The following is a 19,307-nucleotide window of genomic DNA, read 5'->3' on the forward strand; positions in this document are numbered from 1 at the left end:
ATGACTCCTTCATTTCATTAAAATTATTAGTGTAAGTGTACTAATTTTAACTGATTGTCCTGGAAACACAGGGTGTAGCTCAATGTTTAATTTTTATAAATTTTTAAAAATTTTTCCTTAATATTTTCTATAATACCACTCAGATGAGCTGCAGTTGTAGCTTGTTTTATTGAATTTATTTTCTGATATGTACTGCACATATTTATATTTGAGAATGCATGGTTGAAAGTAGATTTTTATATTTTTAAATAAGTCTCCATACAATTCCTCTATCAATTCAATGCTGAATCAGATTTGTTTAATAGGCCTTTTTTAAACCAGATGGTTGCTTTTGACAAATCCTTTGACAATATTGCAACATGGTTATTTTTAGCATTACTACAGTGATTATGAGGGAAGTCTTCTAGTCTGGAGGGATGTTAATACACTGTACTCGCTCACTGTACTGTAGTTTTCTGCGTACAGTCCGTACAGTTTCCTCTCAGGATTCTTTTTTTTTTTTTGCTTTCCGTGCAGCACTTTCGCTCAAAATCGTGAAAGCTGAAAATACGTTTTATGTCTGTTACCATGTGTGGCGTGATCAGTGTAAAACCTGTGCCAAACCTCTAAAGCAAATGTGGGAGATCATAATGCAGGGTGGAACAGTAGCTTTTCCCTGTAGTCTAGGCCTCAGGAGACATATATGTGCTGCCTCATTGTACATGTATTAATAAGGACAACTCTCTTTTCAGTGAATTAATGCCAGTGTTTAGTCTGTCTCTATATAAAAAAACATATACAAAGTAAATTGGAATATGCACAAAAATCTAACTGAAATAATGACAAGAATTTAAAACAACTGAATTATTACAGATATAATACAAATGTTATATTTTCTAGATACATATTTTTTTAAATGCTGGTCTATATATGATTAATCTACATAGTGTAAAATATTTACTAAGGTATTAAATCAGATTTGTTTTAGATTAATTTGATGAATTTAATGAATTTGTTATTTTGACATTGACATATGATTTTATTTTTAACATGATTATTTGGTGCATTGTTCTGGTCCAAATACAAAGATGTTTTATGTCCACATTTAAGGTTGTATATGAAATAATAAGATTGTCTGACTGTTTTACTGCTTTCTGAGATAATTCTTAATTAGATAATTCTTTAATTTTTTTCTCACCAAGAGCAATCAGGTCTCTTGATAGGCCCATACTGTGGGGAAACTCAGTGCCAGGATCTCAACAATGCAGACGATTCAGACAAGAGAAACCCAGGTCCCAGTGCTGAAGGAGAGCTTTTTCAGGACCACTTTCAAAGACAGGAGAAAAGGCAGCTTGGCAAGCATGGTTAGGCACCAGCAGCAGCGACAGCATCCTCAGCTGTGGGGGGAGACTGTCATTGAGCAGGGGGGCTACCAAGAATACGTCCGGGTGGGACGATCCGCCAGCAGCCCGTCGTGCAGTGCGGTGGAGCTGGTGGGGGAGGGACTGGGAGAGAGAGTGCAGACGTCAGCAGCATCAGCAGCACTGTTTGCCTCAGCGGAAGGCAAGCCGGGATTACTGAGCAGGATTGCGCACGGGGGCAGGGCACACAATACCATCGAGCAGAATGGTCTCATTGCCAAGGGGGTGCGTCTGCTGAGGACTATGGGCAACCAGGAAGGGAGGCTGAAGAGGGGGGAGACTGGCGATGAGGCTGATGTACCGGGGGTGAGCAGGGATGCGGATAGCACTAAGAAAGGCTCCCAGAGCAAACGGCTGTCTGGTAAACAAGGGAAAGGAGGGGACACAAGCAAAAAGAAGGCCAAGTCGGACTCAAAGACATCCGTGTTCTCAACCATCCGGCTCCGTAAGAACCTGTCCAAAGCCAAAGGATCCAAGGAGGATGTTCTGGACACTCGAACCTCCCAGCATCCAGGGCAGGAATGTGCTGTGCCAGTCCAGATTGAAGCCCCAGACAGCAGCTTCTCGGCAGATGAGTTGGGACTGTCGGACACCGAAGTAAAGCGTTTCCACTTTACAGCTGACAGTCGGCAGTCAACTGTAGAGACACAAGATGGATGCAGGACAAGTTCGGGCTCTGACACGGACATGTACAGCTTCCACTCAGCTACAGAACAGGAGGATCTGCTGTCTGACATCCAGCAAACCATTAAGCTTCAACAGGGGCTTATCATATCAACGGCTGTGGACAAACCATGGAGTGAAGGGAAAACCGCCATCATAACTGGGCAACCCACTCTTCAAGGGGAGGCCTTGGCCCAGGAATGCAGTGTGACAACGGATATCAACTTCTCCCTGGCCAGATCAAATCAGGAAAACAAGCCTGTCAGCAGTGAGCAGGACCACACTGAGAAGTCAAACAAATCTGATGTAGCCCTCTGTCATGCGTCTGCCACAATAGAGCAGCAACCATTCACCGTCGGAGCTGATGGGAAATCCAAGGGCCCAGTTAACCAGACAATCAGTGAAAACAGCTTTACCCCATCCTTCGAGAGCGTAGAGGAGCCGTCAGAGGAAATGAATGGTGAAGACCTTTCTTCCGACTTGACAGGAACCTCTTTTGACTTAATGAAGAGCTATGGGGCCCACCTGGATCAACAGACTAAGAGTCAGGGTGAAGAGAGAAAGGGTCATGAAAGAAGGACAAGTTTTGAAAACGGAGCAGTGAAAAGTGAAGCAGAAGCCACAGACTCACTGGAGTGCATCAGCAGCATGGATCTGGATTCAGAGGATGACTTGACAAGCAGAAGGGGAAGTAATCTGTGTTTCTGTCAGGAGCCACCAGAAAGCCCCAGGCCAGCTCGGGTACAGAGGTCCTCTTTGACTTTAGTCAAGCCATATCCTCCCATTCACCCATCCTATGTCAATACCACCAGCCGGCAGCTGAGCTTCCCGGGCCATTCTGGCATCGCACTGCCAAACCAGAGCCCTCTGTCCTACTGGGCCGAGGGTCGTCAAGTGAGGAGGCAGAGGTCCTGCAGTACGGCTGGTCTCCTTGGATGCTCTGAGCTAGACAGGGTCCGGCTGGGGAAGGCCGACTCAGCCCACTACCTAAAGGATGAGATCTCTGAGGATGGACTGCGAACTGACAGGAAGCTGCTGGGCTGGAGGTCCTCCTGTGCGCAGGTCTCTTCCTGCAGTTTCCAGGATGTCTTCTCTGGTAAGTTTAGAGTCACATTTATATCTAACCCTTAACAACCAGCAGCAACTATTTCACATTCCTCTTTTGAAAGTTCTTAATCAGTTTCTTCTTTCCATTAATTATCTATTACTCATTCTCTTACTTTGCTCAGTTGTATCAGACGGTACCATGTACACACTCAATATCAGAGCTCTTTGTAGCATAGAAATGTTTCTAATGTCATTTCCTTCAGATGACAAAAGCACAGCCCTGGCCACTTGGCTTCAGAATTGTGGTCTAAGAGCCACAAAGGATAGGTCTGTTGGTTTGTCTCAATTCGTTAAGGCCCTGAAGAGGAACAAGTTGTTTCCATCCATTTTAACTTAGGGCTATTTAGGAGAAGGCCATTGTCCAGACAGTACTTTATACCCTCCAGGTTGTTTCCTCATGGACATTCATATTCTTGTTTGTCTGGCTGTGGTTCCTTGTTTACAGCAGTTCCGGAGGGTTCTGTTAATCGTGCCCTCTGTATTAATCTCATCTCAGTTTCAGCGTTTTCACGAGCAGATTCATTCTGTATGGAAACAAAACCCAGTAAATATTAATATTTTTCTGCTGAGAGAAGTTGTGATTTGAGAGCAGGGTAGTGCAAGTTGATTCTTTTTTTTTTCTTTTTTCCGAAGCAAGTTATATAACCTTTTTCAAAAGAGTGACTTGATGCAATATAGTCTTCTGGGGTTTATACTTCTCACAGGTACAGATATTTTATAGCTGTGACACCAACTGCTCACTAAGATGTCAGAAAAAATTATTCTCCATTTTTTTGCCTTTTATAACTGTAATAGTTTTGATTTTTCTTTTTTTTTTTTTACCCACTGAGCCTCTTAAAAGGTCCTGCAGTATCTTTGTGTGAGCTACAACTTTTCTCTGAGCTACCACCTTTCTGTGAACTCCCACTCTTCTTACATTCCTAGATAGCTTTTTTTGCTGTTGGATTTTTTTTGAGCTTTTTGTATGCCCGAGACAAATGTTGTAATAAGACACTAATAGAATAAATAGTGACATTATGAAGAAAAAAGTGTTTTGGCAAGTCTGGGTAAAGCATCAGTCAAAAAATAAATACTTGCACAGCTCTGTGAGCTGCTGGTTGTTTAGAATAAGATTATATTTTTTATTTTAAATGAATGTTACTGGTTGTTTCGAAAACACACTTATGAGCTTATGAGCTCAACATCATGGTATGTCTTCAGTATTTTTGAATATAATAATCGTAATATTTTTTCAGTGTATTGCTTTATAAATGAGTGCACTCTGTATTTCTATTACTATCTATACTAACACTGCATATTCACGCTTTGTTTGGAGAAGCTTAAGTTACACATATGGTATAATAATTTTTCTGTGACATAATATGCTCTCTCTGTGAAAGACTGGCGTCCTGTCCAAGGTGTATGCCCCTCAGCTTTGCACCAATGCTTCCAGGATAGGCTTCAGATATCTGCGACCCTGATTAGGACAAGCAGTTGGATGGATGGATGGATGGATGGATGGATGATATGCTCTTTAGTTTATTTTTGCCAGCTTTTGGCAGTGTTGCATTAAAGGAACTACTCTCAGAAGTCACATTAAGACCCCAAGTGACAAAATCTTATCATCCTTCAACATCCTTGCCTTGTCTCTCAGCTGGCTCTACACCTCATTTTTATACCTCCAGGGCGCACCCTTTTGGAGAAGTTCTTCAGGGAGCAGGAGGGCACGAAGGGCGAGGAGGCAGAGAAGCTGTGCTCCCGTATTTTGGCCATGGGGCTTCTGCTACCCTTCGGCGACTGCTTCCGTGACCAGCACACTGACAGTAACTCACAAGCTATGCCTGAGTTTAATGTGAGACAACTGTTTTCTTGCCTGTGCAATTCTTTGCCACAGTGCTCTTTTGTCTACTTCCTGGGAGTCATGTGCTCTTCTTTATAAAGTACACGGAACAGTTTTAATTTATTTATCTTCAGCTCTGGGAATTAAAGTTCATGGTCCTCACTAGTTGAGTTTTTCACTGCAGATATACAGGCTTCCTGGTGTAAAAAAGTGACACATAGTTTACTGTTTTTAGTAAATCAAACAAGCAATTGGAAACAAAAACAGATAATTGAATGACTGTAGGCAGGACAGAACTTAAGTTGTTTGGAGGCTGAACGAATGTAGTCAAATTGCTGAACTTGTACTTCACATCAATCCGCTGTTGCCAAAGTTTGCAAGATTTATGTAGAAAATCCTGAGTAGAGTTTGAAAAGAGTGGCAAAGCTGGTACAGCTCATCATTCAGGGAGAAAGTCTCTGAGTGCTTAGTTTGTCAAAAGGCTGAAAATTAAGTGACAGCTTCTTGCTAAGTGTTCCTTTCACTTGGCATCAGCAGTTTTCAGCCATTAGAGGGAATTGGTGCAGAACCTTCCACTAAAATTAGTAAACCTCTTAAAGAGGACATCCAGAAATAAAGCATTGGAACCCTAAATTTCAAATTCTTCCTTACCATAAAGCCACAATACTATGAATGTTTTCAGTGCTGTAAATAGTAATAGAACTAATAGAGCTAGACACAAACATTATAAAAAATACAATATATCTTGATGACTTTAAATTTTTCCCCGTAAAACCCACCAAGGACTTGTTTCCCGCATGAACTGAATTATACAGATTTACAGCATGCCTGAAAGCAAAATAAATAAGTATTTAAATAATGGGTCTGAAAGCTTAGCTCTACGAGACCATTTTGAACACCTCATATTCCTGTTACTACTTTTCTTTATGTCTGCTTTGAGTTGTATAGTGGCTAATGTCAGAAAGTTAGAAAGTTATGAGTTTGAATCCGTGGATGGCTTTTAGCATAATGCCTTTTAGCAAAGTACTAACCTTATAAAACTCACCCAGCTGTATAACTGGGCGTAGCTGCAAACAGTGAATAACTTAGCATACAAAACTAATATTATAAGTGGCTTAAAATAAAGACATCAGCTACATGAATAATGTTGCCTATTCATTTTTCACACAGAGAACTAATTACCCCAGTTGCTGTAAAGCTATCATTTGTGCATGCTTTGGAAAAAAGTCATGTGAATTATCACTCTGTATTATGGTTTTGCTGCATTAATACTTGTCTTGTGCAGTGTAGATGCATCCTGCTATCATGTGGGGTTTTTTTTATTGTGGCATGTGACTGGAGTGTGTCTGGGAAGATTTGATGTCCATTCCAGGCCATTTCAAGTGTTCCCACTTTAAACAGATAAGCCTTTGCATTTGGTCATGTGCACACAAGGACACACAGCACTTGTTCCATCTGCTCCCCTTGTTGCATAAGACCTCTCACAGTCCCCTGGGGGGTTGGGGGATGATTCTCAGTTTGTTGCCTCTGTGGGTATGGCAGAAGTTCTCTGGTGATGTCATCACTTCTCACTGAGTCCTGCCCTGTAAAGCTGAAAGCATCATTACCATCCACAAGACTGTCAAGCAGAAATGCCCTCCGATCACATGACATGCATCAACAAGCAATTCAGACATATATTTAAATTTATTCCTTTTGAATATGCTTTACTTCAAACTAACCTCAAACTCTAGGCATTCTGAATTGCATAAGATAGACAAAAATCTTTAGATGTAAAAGTTATTCTCAAAGGCCAACTTGACTGACACCATTATTTTTGTTGGCACAAGTAATACACAGATTATCACTGCAGGTGGTGTGGTATAAATTTATGTAGGTGTTGAGAGTTTAGGAGAGTGTGAGTCCAAAAGTGATGGGTTTTGAGACACTAATTGAATTCTGGAACTGATTCAGCAGTTCTGAGGAACAGAGGGAACTTTGTCACAGCACACCCAAACATGAGAACCAACAGGCTTTCAATACAGATGCCTCCCAAGTGGGACCACCAAGTAGCAGGAGGTGGACATGATGTAGAAGAGATTTAGGAATGAAGTGTAATGTAGCAGATTGCTTTTAGCAAATACACACACACACACACATATTTTCGGAACCACTTGTCCCATACGGGGTTGCAGAAAACCAGAGCCCACCCGGCAACACAGGGCATAAGGCCAGAGGGGACAGATCCAAGACGGGACACCAGTCCATCGCAAGGCACCCCAAGCGGGACTCGAACCCCAGACCCACTAGAGAGCAGGACACGGTCCAACCCACTGCGCCACTGCGCCACCGCACCCCCTACAGCAGACATACAATAACAATAAAGTAATATCAATCTCAACATTCATACTATACCAACTATGCTATGTTAATCATTTTATTTAGTTGCTTCCTCCAAAATATTGTTCTGAGCAATATAATATGAAACATGCTAAATGTCACCACACACTCTTCTCACATAAAGTATCAGGGAACACTGCTGTTATTCTGAAAATGCAAACCCAACTTCAATATTCAATAAGAGTGTTTCCTCACAGAGGTCAGTGAACCCCCTTCCATCCAGTTACAAATTACCACAATAAAATTGATCATATTCCATTCAAAAGTAAATAAAAAAGAAGCCCGAAGGAACTTCCATACACCATTATCTAACACAGCGCAATGAGAATGTGAAAGTCTATATAAACAGCTTTGCTACTGAGGAAGCTGAAATACTTGGAATCTGGTTGCTCACATAGGTTTCTTTTGGTCCTCATAGCAATTGGGTGCCATTAGGATCTTGAGGGTTGTGGTACTTTACAGCCAAGAATTGTTCCCTTAAAATCAGAATGCTTTTGAACTTCATTGAGATGCTCTTTCTATAAAAAAGGCAACACTGATACACATTATTATGCAGTATATAGCAAATAGCAGGAAGGAGCAAAGCCTCAAAATATGTTTACTCTAAGTGATCTGCTTGAAATGCAATTACACTTCATAGTCTTAGGACTGTGCTTCTGTCAAAATAAGAATTTTGAAACATGTATCACTCCACACCACTGTAATTGTATTAATTTATATACTTTTAGTGAACACTTAGAAATGCCAATTACTTGAGTTTCTATGCAGAGTGTGGAGGATGTAGAAATTATCCACAAGCTTGTCACTTTGATATGACACTTTGCTCTGCTCTGATGAATAAAGCTTTCAGCAATAAGCATACTTTAAAAAGGACCTAAAATCACATTTCATATTACAGTGTTTTAGCAATAAAAAAAAATCAAAATTGGAGTTTGCAGTTTGCTCTGTTATCACTAAAAATCCACTAAACTCATAATGTCATGATGAACTGCATTCTGCAAAACATAGCAACGTAACATGGCTGTTTAACTGGAATTATACAATTAATAAACATACAGTTAAATAATCCATCCCTGGAACGATACACTAAATGGGGATTGGAAGTGTCGGCTGCTCAAAAATCCTTTTGTTTCCAATGTTTTGTATTTTCCTATACTTTATGTATATTTATATAGTATACACACATACACACATACACATATACTGTATACATACATGTATGTAGTTACAAAGTTTTATTATTTGAATGTGTAGGTTCCTGGGGTGGGGGAATGCAAGTCCAATAAATAAATAAAATAAATAAAGAAATAAATAAATAAATAAATAAATAAACCAAACATTATTTTAAAAAATTATAGAGCTTACCTTATTTTTCCTTCTCATTTTGTGATGGCTGTGCTGACTGTCTACATTTTGCAGTAATTTGCAGTAATTTGATTGGTTGATACAGTATGTAATGCGAGCTGTGATTGGTCTACATGCATGTATGCATGTATGTATGAATGCATATATACATTTTTACTGTTTTCTGGGTCCACCAGTCATGTTCTCAGTGGCTTGTGACTAGCTTTTCTTCATCCTACCACAGCAAGACCAGCTATACACCTGGGCAGCAGTCAGCCAGCCGCCCCACTCCCTTGAACACCCTAACAGTCTGGTTCCTGGCCGTGTCCAGCCTGAGTGGTCCCCGAAGAAGGCTGGGGAGCAGGAGCAAACGCTGAAAAATGACAACACAGAGGCTGGTATGTAAATTATTTGACATTTTTCAACTACCATTGGGCAAAAATAGTTCCTGTACGTTTATATTTCCTCAATATCCAGCCTTTTCAAACAGTCCCCTTAAGTATCTGACTGTTCCTGTTTGAATTGTAATACACAATGTTTACTTATTGGGCACCTAGTAGTACAGTGGTTATAGCTGCTTTTTCCAAGCCCAAAGATCGTAGTTTCAAATCTTATCTCCTGCTGGAGTACTCTTGAGCATGGTGCTTACCTAAATTACTCCAGTAAAATTACCCAGCTCTATTAATGGGTAAATAATTGTAAGTTACTTTGGAGAAATGAGCCTGACAGAATGCTCTCAAAATACACATGTAACTTCCAACTACTACAGAAGTACATAAACTGCTGAAAGGATCCTGCTTGATGTTCATTTTCTGTAATACCTGTGGATCTGTAATATCTGTGGAGATAAAAAGGCTTCCTTTATAGGCATATAACATACCAAAGCTGAAATTGTTTATTTATTTACTTGTTCATTTGGCAGCTCATTTCACTAAATCCCTAGTGAATGACCTTTGAATGGGCTTGACTCTTCTGTCATCCCTTTCAGGGCATCTGCTGCTTCCTGGAATGAAGAGCCAGCAGGACAATGAAGATCAAGAGCAGCAGGTCTGATATGCGATGAGAAATGGGAAGACAAATTTTTCAGGGTCCTTCAACACCATGCAGTGTTCAACTTTAATTCTATGTGGTTTTATATTGCATCATATATTTCTATCTCTGAAAATTTTTACTTGGATCAACAAACTATTTTACCCCTTTTATTCAACTACATATTTTATGCATAAAATATGTCTGGTTAACATATTTGAGTTATACTGCTAATATCACTTAATTCAGCATGTGAAACATCATAATCATTTTCAATCCATTTTTAAGTCCAGTGTGTACTGAATTTTGTAGCTTCTGCAGCAGAAGACCTTCTTGCCATATTACGGATAATAATAAGACAATATGGCTTTATGCTGCATGGTACAGTTGAACTATTACTGCTGAGAATAGAAACATTTTCAGTTTACAACTGTTTGCAAATATGCAACCGGATATACACACACACATTTTCGGATATATCTTGAAAACCCACATGTACACTGTCTCTAGAGGAGTCAGAGTCTCGAACCTTTGGTCTTCTGATTTTCAGTTAGAACCTATAACATCTATGGTCTGCTTTAGTTACTCAGGGTTTGGGTGGGGCCTGCTGTGTGTTCGGTCTGGGGTTCAAGCTCTGCTTGGGGTGCCTTGCAGTGGACTGGCATCCCATCTGGGGTGTGCCCCCTCCCCCTCCAGCCTTGCAAACTGTGTTGCCGGGTTAGGCTCCAGTTCGTCGGGAGAAGCAGTTATACATTGTGTGTGTGTATTGCAACTCAGTTTCAAACAGATACTCTTCAAATACCGAAGAGTCCTCTGTCTTACTGCAGGAATTAGCCCTTTGAGTTCGAGAGTAAATATTAATGTTTCAAGTGGATGTCCAAGTGTTTCTCATTGACAAGTGAGCATGTTTTGCCACCACTGACCTCTAGAGGTAAATGGAAAAAAAAGAAGCTTTTCAGTCCTTGTTCTTTAGCATTTATGAATGAAAATAACTCTGAACATGTAGCTATTCAATGATTTTTTTTAAGGAAAAATATTTAAAAAGTATTAAAAACATGTTTCAAACATCTTACATTTGTTTGATGTTTCAGGTGTCATTCAGTGACAGAGACACCGTTCTGCCAGTAGATGGGAGCAGTAGGATACTTTAATTATTTCAGCATTTCAGAAACTGAACGCTGGAGTGGATATTGCTTGTGATGCAAATATTTATTATTATTATTATTATTATTATTATTATTATTATTAGAAATTAAAAGTGGTAAAAGTAAAAGCTATAAAAAATAACTATTTGTAATTTGGTCATGGACTCAAAATAAATGAACATTACAATGAAAAGCATATTTGTTGACTAAAGTAACCGAGCAGCATGAGACTTTCAAAGAATAAAAGTTCATGTGCGGTTAATGAATATATTGTGTCACAAACTGGAAAGCTAGGATCATGCACAGCCATTATGTAAGTTTCCAGCTTAATATAAAAGCAGTATGGCTTGTAGCGTGACTGGCTGTAATACTGTAGCATTCCCATTTCACTAAGCCAGGATGAGGATGGATTTAATTGCAGTGGTAAATATGCACCCGCAGCATTTGCATTTAACTTTCGCCACTGCCTTCATGGTCTGGTTATTCTGGAGCTTTTGATGCTTAGTCACTGCAGACCAGCAGTTTAGAGATTTGGTCTCCCTTCATGGAGCCTGCGATGACACCAATGAGTCTAGACTTCTGAACTTCCCTGACTTCTGACACACATCTTTGAAACCATCTTGCCCACTGTTGAGTTTTTTTTTCCTTACATTTTAAATGTGGGCTTTTTCTATTAATTTGTGCCTTTATGTTCTTCGCTGTCTGAAGCATTAGAACAGATTCTTGAGGTGATGATAAGTCAAAGGGTTGATTATCACTGGAAGAGTTTCCTGTCATTATTTTTTGCTTAATCAATATTTTTATCCAAATCCACTTAGTGTTTAACCAGGTTACTATATACAGCTGAATACCACAGAAGGTCCCTCAAGTGACTTGAACGATGAACCTCTGCATCAGGTTTCAGTGTCTACGCTTAATTTAATATCTCATAAGTAGAAGCGCTGACCTCTACCGTTTCTTGGCTGTTTTTACAATAACTGAACATGCAGTGAAAAGCTTCAGCGCTGAATTTTGGGTTATAAACCATAGTAGGGCCAAGGAAGCACAATGATGACACAGATTGCTACCTCTGTGCTGCTTGTAGGAGGAACTTGTGTCGAAGACCGTTAACCTGAAGCAGGAGCATGTTAGTGTGATTCACCAGCTGGAGCAAACCATCGAGGATTTGAGGACCAAGATAGCAGAGCTGGAGAAGCAGCATGTGTCAGTGGAAGGTGAAGACCACAGCGGAAAGGAGCTGGAGCAGAGAGATGTCTGCAACGCTGACCAGCAGACTGAGGACAGGGTGATGATGGGACACCTGGAGGCCAAATCGGCACAGACGTCACCTGTGGAGGAGAGGTTTCAGCCCAACGAGTTTGACTCCTCCCTGCCCCAGGTCCCTATGACAGTGACCCCCAAGGCAGAGCCTCATTTCATATGTATGTGCCAACAGCAGCAGAGTGGGATTCAGCCACCACCCCCTCCCCCACCTTTACCTGTCTTACCCAGAGCTCCGCCTCCACCTCCACCCCCACCCCCTTTACCTGGCCAATCAGCATCTCTGGTGCCAGGTACTATGGTACCACCAACACCCCCTCCTCTGCCTCTTCCTAGCTCTGATATGCCACCAGCTCCACTGCTTCCTCAACTGCCAGGCTCTGGACCCCCACCTCCACCTCCTCTTCCTGGGATGATACCCCCTCCTCCACCTCCTCTCCCTGGGAGGGGACCCCCTCCTCCACCTCCTCTTCCTGGCATGGAACCCCCTCCTCCACCTCCTCTCCCTGGGATGGGACCCTCTCCTCCACTTCCTCTTCCTGGCATGGGACCCCCTCCTCCACCTCCTCTTCCTGGGATGGGACCCCCTCCTCCACCTCCTCTCCCTGGGATGGGACCCCCACCTCCACCTCCTCTTCCTGGGATGGGACCCCCTCCTCCACCTCCTCTCCCTGGGATGGGACCCCCACCTCCACCTCCTCTTCCTGAAATGGGACCACCACTGCAATCTGCTGGATCAGGGCCTCCACCACCTCCTCCACCACCAGGAATGGGACCTCCACCTCCACCCTTGCCTCTCCCACCAGGATTTGGGGAGCTACCAGCATCCTTTGGATCCCTTCCACCACCCCTGCCAGCAGGCTTGTATGCACTGGGTTTGGCACAGGAGAAAAAGCCCCAAAAAGCTGCCATTGAACCCCCCCGCCCCATGAAGCCACTATACTGGACCAGGATACAACTGCATGCGAAAAAGTATGTTGATGACTAGTTTCTAGAGGACAAATGCTCACTGTAGGTGTGTTTTTAGATTTGTGAGCGTACTTTTGTGTTCTGACAAATTTGAAAATGGTTAATTTTTCCTTGACATGCAGCTTTTTCGCAGTTAAGCATAGTTTAATTGTATGCACAATATACAAAAAAACTTTCAGGTGTTGTATAATATTTTAATTGAAACATTAAATAACTGGACATATCCCTGTTTGACAGTATCTAAAGTACATTGTCTGCTTAATGACATTTCTCTGTGTGACTCATATTTGAATAAAATAGAATGGCTAAATGCATTGATCACACAATGTGCTTTAATACCAAGCTGTGACATGTAGTCCAGAGCAATAATGAAATGCTTTCTCTATCAAGGGAAGCAAGTGGATCCCTGGTTTGGGAGATGGTCGAGGAGCCATCGGTGGACTTTGATGAGTTTATAGAGCTGTTTTCTAAAACCACAGTGAAAGAGAAGAAGAAGCCCCTCTCAGACACCATCACAAAATCAAAAGCACAACAGGTGAGCTTTAAATCTCCACTTGATGTATCTTGAAGGTATTATATTAAAAACATATAATATGTGGCCAAAAAAAAAAAAATTAGTAATGGGGCATTCAGGTATGAAGTCAGTCACAAAAATGTTGCTCAAAAAAACTGGGAAGGATTGCTGTTCTGTCGAAAGGTACTTTGGAAATTATTGCTGTTACTTTGAAAAGAATGGTTACGACATTAGTTTAGCTGTCCACAGTCTGCAGATATACAGTCAGCGGGATGAAATTCAAAAGAAAAACGGCAAACGGCCATTCTGACACCAACTTAAGGAATGTTCTTGAGGTCCAAGTAATGAAAAGTCTAGACAGGCTAAGATTGGGAATAATTATGATTATGTGTGTTCAGGGTTTTCCTCAGCAGTATCAAAGTCAAATTTTCCTCACTTCAGGAGTGTAAAGTGGTGACTTTCCTTTTCCACTACCTTTGTTTACACATGTTTGCACATGATATGAGGATGGGATGTTTGGAGGTGGAGGTTGTGGGTATTGTATAGGCAGAGGTTTAGTCAGAGTCTCTCAAAGGAGCAATAAAGACAGTGGAGCAAGTATCTCGCGTGCAGCCAATGCAGGGGGTGCGGGGGTTGGGGTCAGTGTCACTCGTGTGGGTTGGGTAGATGACAGTCAGGATGGATGAGAAGGCCACAGTTCAGTGTGACAGCCAAAGTTTTGCCCCAGTCTCTTCTAGTGTGTGCTTTCTACATTCATCTCCATGTATGTTCAACGTGACATTTCTAGCAAAGGGATTCTTTCATATGGTGGAAAGGAACATAGAATCTCATGTCTCCATGTAAAATCTCTGTTTCTGTTGTAATGTAACGCACACATTGTTTTTCCCTTGAGATTCGTGTTGTTTTGTAGAAAAGCATCTGCTAAATGAATAAATGTTTCATCATGGGTGTACAGTATTCTTTAAACATTTACATGTATTTATCTATCTGGTGCTTTTCTGCAAAGTGACCTAGTGTTACTCACAATGATTGACCTATTCTTAAATCTGGGTAATCTTTCCTGAAGCAATGCAAGATACACACCTTGTTCACGGGAAGTATGGATTCAAACATGTGCTCTTCAAGTATAAGGCTGTAGCTCTAATCACTGCGCTACCTGCTACCTTCTTATGGAAGTTGTTCTTTATTGCTTGTAGCACAGCTTAGCAATTGTGGCCCACTCGCATGTTCTTCATGCCTTCTTTATTGCAAATTATTCAGTCATACATTACTTACTGTTGTATTTAATAAGCTTCAGACTTAAAGGTTCTTGACAGGTTGAGTTCATTGCAGTGGCATCTGTGACACAGTTCACTTCTTATAGCTGTCAGTCATATCAGTCGGACCATGTATGGGCCATATCTCCACTCCATCCATCCATCCATCCATCCATCCATCCATCCATCCATCCATCCATCAGATTCCTATATGCAATGAAACAGTCTTCAGCATGAAGCATAACTCTCAGGAACAATGTAGTCTGATTTGAGATTTGCTCATTCAGATCCCACAGAACATTATGGTTCTTGTCATACTTTGTCATATCACATTCATGGAACATATCTTTACATCTGGCACCATAAGTTTTTTCTGGGGAGCTTCTGTAAAAGTGTGGGAAGTTCTGGCACTCACCTCTCACAGACAACTACTGTGTATTTAGTTGACTGAAAACCCTTATGTACTGAACCAGCTCTGAAGAGATGAGGGCTCTGAGGATCCACAGGCCTCTCTTGATGGAAAGCAGGATGGCGGTGGGGGTCATGAAACCCCTTCCTCAGCATCTGAGGCAGCCTTGCCAGGACCACCCTGCTTCATGCTGCATATCCCTGGGTAAACCCACCTGGAAGTCAGTTTGCATCCGTGTTGCAAAAAAGAGAACTGCCCTTCACTATTTTTGCACAGATTCCTTCAAACATTTAATACTGTAAATTCAAATTTCCACTCCCACAGTGGTCACCAACTAATAACAAATAACCAGGAGCATTGTGGTAGTCCTTCACATGCAGCGCACAATGAGGTGGCACAACAGTGGCCACTGTTAGCTCCATTTTATTCCATTGTGTTTTCCCTGTAGCCACTGATATTAAAATATTCTGTTTTTTTGGAGAATGTCTCTGTTTGTGAAGCCAAATCAGAGTTAGGGCTTAGAGGAATATATATTTATTTATTTCCGTCAGCCGTTCCAGCTGTTCTGTCTTCTAGCCGAATACAGGATGGCAATGATCAAAGAATTTCGGCAAACGCTGTTGCTCTGGGCTAAGACTCAAACATTTGTCTGACATTACCATCCCGCACAATTCCGTGTTTGTTTATTCTTTTGCTTTGACGGTCTAATCGAGAACAAATTTGTCTCTTAGGTTCATTTCTGATCAAAACTGATAGCTTTGCAGGTCCAGTGGAAACGAGGTTGGGGAAGCTTGAGGATAAATAAGATGGTTGACTAAGTAAAAAGTCATCCAGAATTTCTTATAGATTCTACATGCATCTTGAATTATGGATACTTATGTATGTTGTATATGTTGAACAGATTTGAAAGGAAAATATTTCATAACATTAAATGAACATGTATACTTCTACTGGGTTTTTGTTATATTGCGTGCTTCTGATGGTAGTGAGCTGTATAGAAGAGGGTGTTGGTGTGTCATGTAAAAATATTTTAAAGAAATGGCCCTAAATGTCATTGTAACAGAACACTGTTACTTTTCAAACTCGTATAATGCAGTTGAAATGTTTCTGAATGTTATTGTCCATGTCATTTTATGGTTAAAATAATTATGTGAGCCATTGTAATCTGCAAATTACAAGCATATTGTTAATTAACAAATTTAAAGGGAGGTGTCAGGGTATTCTAGGGAATAATAACACATCTGTAAGGAACAATGCCAGGGTGAGTATGATATCTGTGACCAATAGTGGAAGATGTTCTGCTTGTCTGATAGTGACTAACAGTCCAGGGAGGGGTTTATTTCCCAGTAAATTATCTATCTATCTATCTATCTATCTTCTGTGTGGCATTTAATTCAGTCTTTTTTATGTGTATGTTTTATTACTTGCAAAACTTTGCTCGAATTGACTCATGTCTTCATGACATATTCAAACATAAGTGACAGCTATTTCCTTTATGGATGATGCTACAAAGCTTTTGAAAATCCATATTGTTTATTTAGTTTGACTTCTGGAGATAGTTCCTTGTGACAAATTGACAGAGAACAAAGAAAAGGCCCTGATCAGCCTGTTTACATATCTAAGGCCTAGAATTTAGTTTTGTTTATACTGTGAAATAGTTCCAGACTTCCAGGGCAGCAAGAGCTTCACTGTAAGATTCTGACCACTCAGAGTCAAGGTGCTTGGAAATGTGGCAGCTAGAGCTGGCGTTTGTTCTCTTGTTTTGGAGGTAAACATCGAACACAGCTATGTCTTTGTCCTGAAGTCAAAAGGCCCTCATCACTCAAAGCAAAATCTTGGCATGTGTTTAAGACCCCTTGAGATTAATTATTTAATCAGAGAGAGCATAAAATTGTCATAGCTGCCTGCCGCTGAGAAATGGAAGCTATTAATTTGTAACTGTTCGTTGAACCTTCCACTCCCCTTGCTCCCTGTTTCACTGTTTGCTGACCAACCGCCTGTCAAAGGAGAGCAGGGGTCAAAAGGCCAAGAATAGCAGATAGCAGAGGTTCTTCGTGATCAGGACAATGATATTAGCATAACTCATGACTGAAAATTATTTACCTGCCGCAAAGGTATTTATAAAGATTTATCCATTTGCACAGCAGAGTATTCTTACTGGAGCAATTAAGATACTTTGCTGAAGTTCAAGACTCTCAAGTTCACACTCATATAAACACAAATAATTGTAAAATGGAAAAAAATATTGATAAAATAATGCTTTTTTTGGAAATCATTTTCTAAATACAATTTTAGGTCATTGCATTATGATCAAAGAAGGCTGACTATTTCACAATCATTTGAAAAAGGTCATACAGAAATACAAAAATGCTGTATTTATGGCCTTTTTGTGGCCTATATGCTGTATTTATTGAGGAAAGCAAATACAGCAAATATGTATTTCTCCTCAAAGATATTTAAACCAAAGGCAGATATCTTTTCTGTAAAAAAAAAAAAAAAAAAAAACAAGAAATACCAGTCTTGTAGCACTTTGTGTCTTCTCCTTGTAAAATTCTGTCTGCATCCCTCAAAAAAATTAAACTGAACTTCCTTTCATAAGAAAAAGATGAGCCTGACTGTTATAGGATCCAAAATGGACTCTGAACAATTGCACTTGTCTCATTCTGTTCCAGGGATGTTAAGCAGGTACTAAATGGTCTAAACTGACAGTATGATCACTGGTGTTCTTCTCTGTTCTCCAGGTGGTGAAGCTGCTGAACAACAAGCGGTCACAGGCTGTGGGGATTCTTATGTCCAGCCTTCACCTGGACATGAAGGACATCCAACATGGTGAGTAATCAGTCTCTGCTTCATCCCCTTTGGTACTCCATGTGTAAAAATCTCAACAAAATGTTCTCTTGAAATGGGTGGAAGAAACAGCTGGAATCAGCCACATCTGCAGAGATTTTTCTTTCCTGTTTCAAGAAGTCATACAGCCAAAGATGATGGAAAACAAGGCTGTTGATCTTGCAGATTCCCCCCACCAAGAAGAGAAAAAAAAAAACCCACTTGAGGCCATTATCACATATATGTTCAGCTATCTGACATGTGTCAGTAAGTTTGTGTAAAATATATCTGCTGATGATGCAATACTTAGAGCTGTTCTCTGTGGATCCAAATATTGCCAAATCTCATTTACTGTTGTAGTATCCTTGAGTGAAGTGTAAAGTACTTACTCTAAGTTGCTCCAATAAATTACTCAGCTATGTTAACTGGATTAGTAATTGTAGGTAACCTAACATTGTAAATCACTTTAGAGAAAAGAGACAGCTAAATGAATAAATGTAAATATCTATCTATTGTAGTCAGATTTGGAGGTGGTGGGAATTCTGTCTGGGAATCAAGAAGAGTAAGCAGAAAAGACTGCAAGTCAATGCATTAACATTTACCTGTATTCGGGGGGCAGGGTGGCACGGTGGCATGGCAGCACGGCAGGTTCAGTCAGTGGCTGCTGTGTGGTAGGTCTGGGGCTCAAGTCCCGCTTGGGGTATCTAACGACAGAGTGGTGTTCCATCCTAGGTATGTCCCCTCCCCCCTCAGCCCTGCACCTTGTGTTGCTGAGTAAAGCTCCGGCTTGCCATGACCCTGCTCAGGACAGGTTGTTATTGATGGATGGATTCATTTACCAGACACTTTTCTCCAAAGCGATGTACATTACATACAAAATACAATGTGTTCATTATATTAGCAGAAAGAGACACTTAGATGCAGACACGTAATTCTTAAGTACAGTTAATTTGTTTCTTTCCACCATATGAACCAATGTTCATCACACCGGTAGCTGCGTAAAATTTTATCAGAATATCGGTGATTCCAAATCACCTTTCTGGTAATATTCTTTTTGAGATACATAGAAACATTTACGTTACATTACAGGAGTAGCTGTGTAAAGATTTATCCAGGCATGATCTTAAAGTTATAGTGCATGAACATTTACACCTCACATGAACTTAAAAGATCATGGGCGAAGTGAA

General features: G+C 40.7%; 1 protein-coding gene across 2 annotated transcripts in view; it reads left to right on the plus strand.

Annotated features, from left to right (window-relative positions):
* The first annotated feature begins 1,194 nt into the window (after positions 1–1,194).
* fmn2a (formin 2a) overlaps positions 1,195–19,307 on the plus strand; it is a 75,553-nt gene continuing 57,440 nt past the window's right edge. For both annotated transcript variants that reach the window (XM_029251332.1, XM_029251330.1), the window contains exons 1-7: positions 1,195–3,159; positions 4,835–5,001; positions 8,957–9,110; positions 9,701–9,759; positions 11,971–13,118; positions 13,506–13,650; positions 18,036–18,123. In XM_029251332.1, the coding sequence (XP_029107165.1) occupies positions 1,242–3,159; positions 4,835–5,001; positions 8,957–9,110; positions 9,701–9,759; positions 11,971–13,118; positions 13,506–13,650; positions 18,036–18,123 (3,679 nt within the window). In that variant the 5' untranslated portion in view covers positions 1,195–1,241. The remainder of the gene's footprint in view (positions 3,160–4,834; positions 5,002–8,956; positions 9,111–9,700; positions 9,760–11,970; positions 13,119–13,505; positions 13,651–18,035; positions 18,124–19,307) is intronic.

The sequence above is a fragment of the Scleropages formosus genome, chromosome 4 (genome assembly GCF_900964775.1).
Source record: "Scleropages formosus chromosome 4, fSclFor1.1, whole genome shotgun sequence".
In the NCBI taxonomy this organism is placed as follows: domain Eukaryota; kingdom Metazoa; phylum Chordata; class Actinopteri; order Osteoglossiformes; family Osteoglossidae; genus Scleropages; species Scleropages formosus.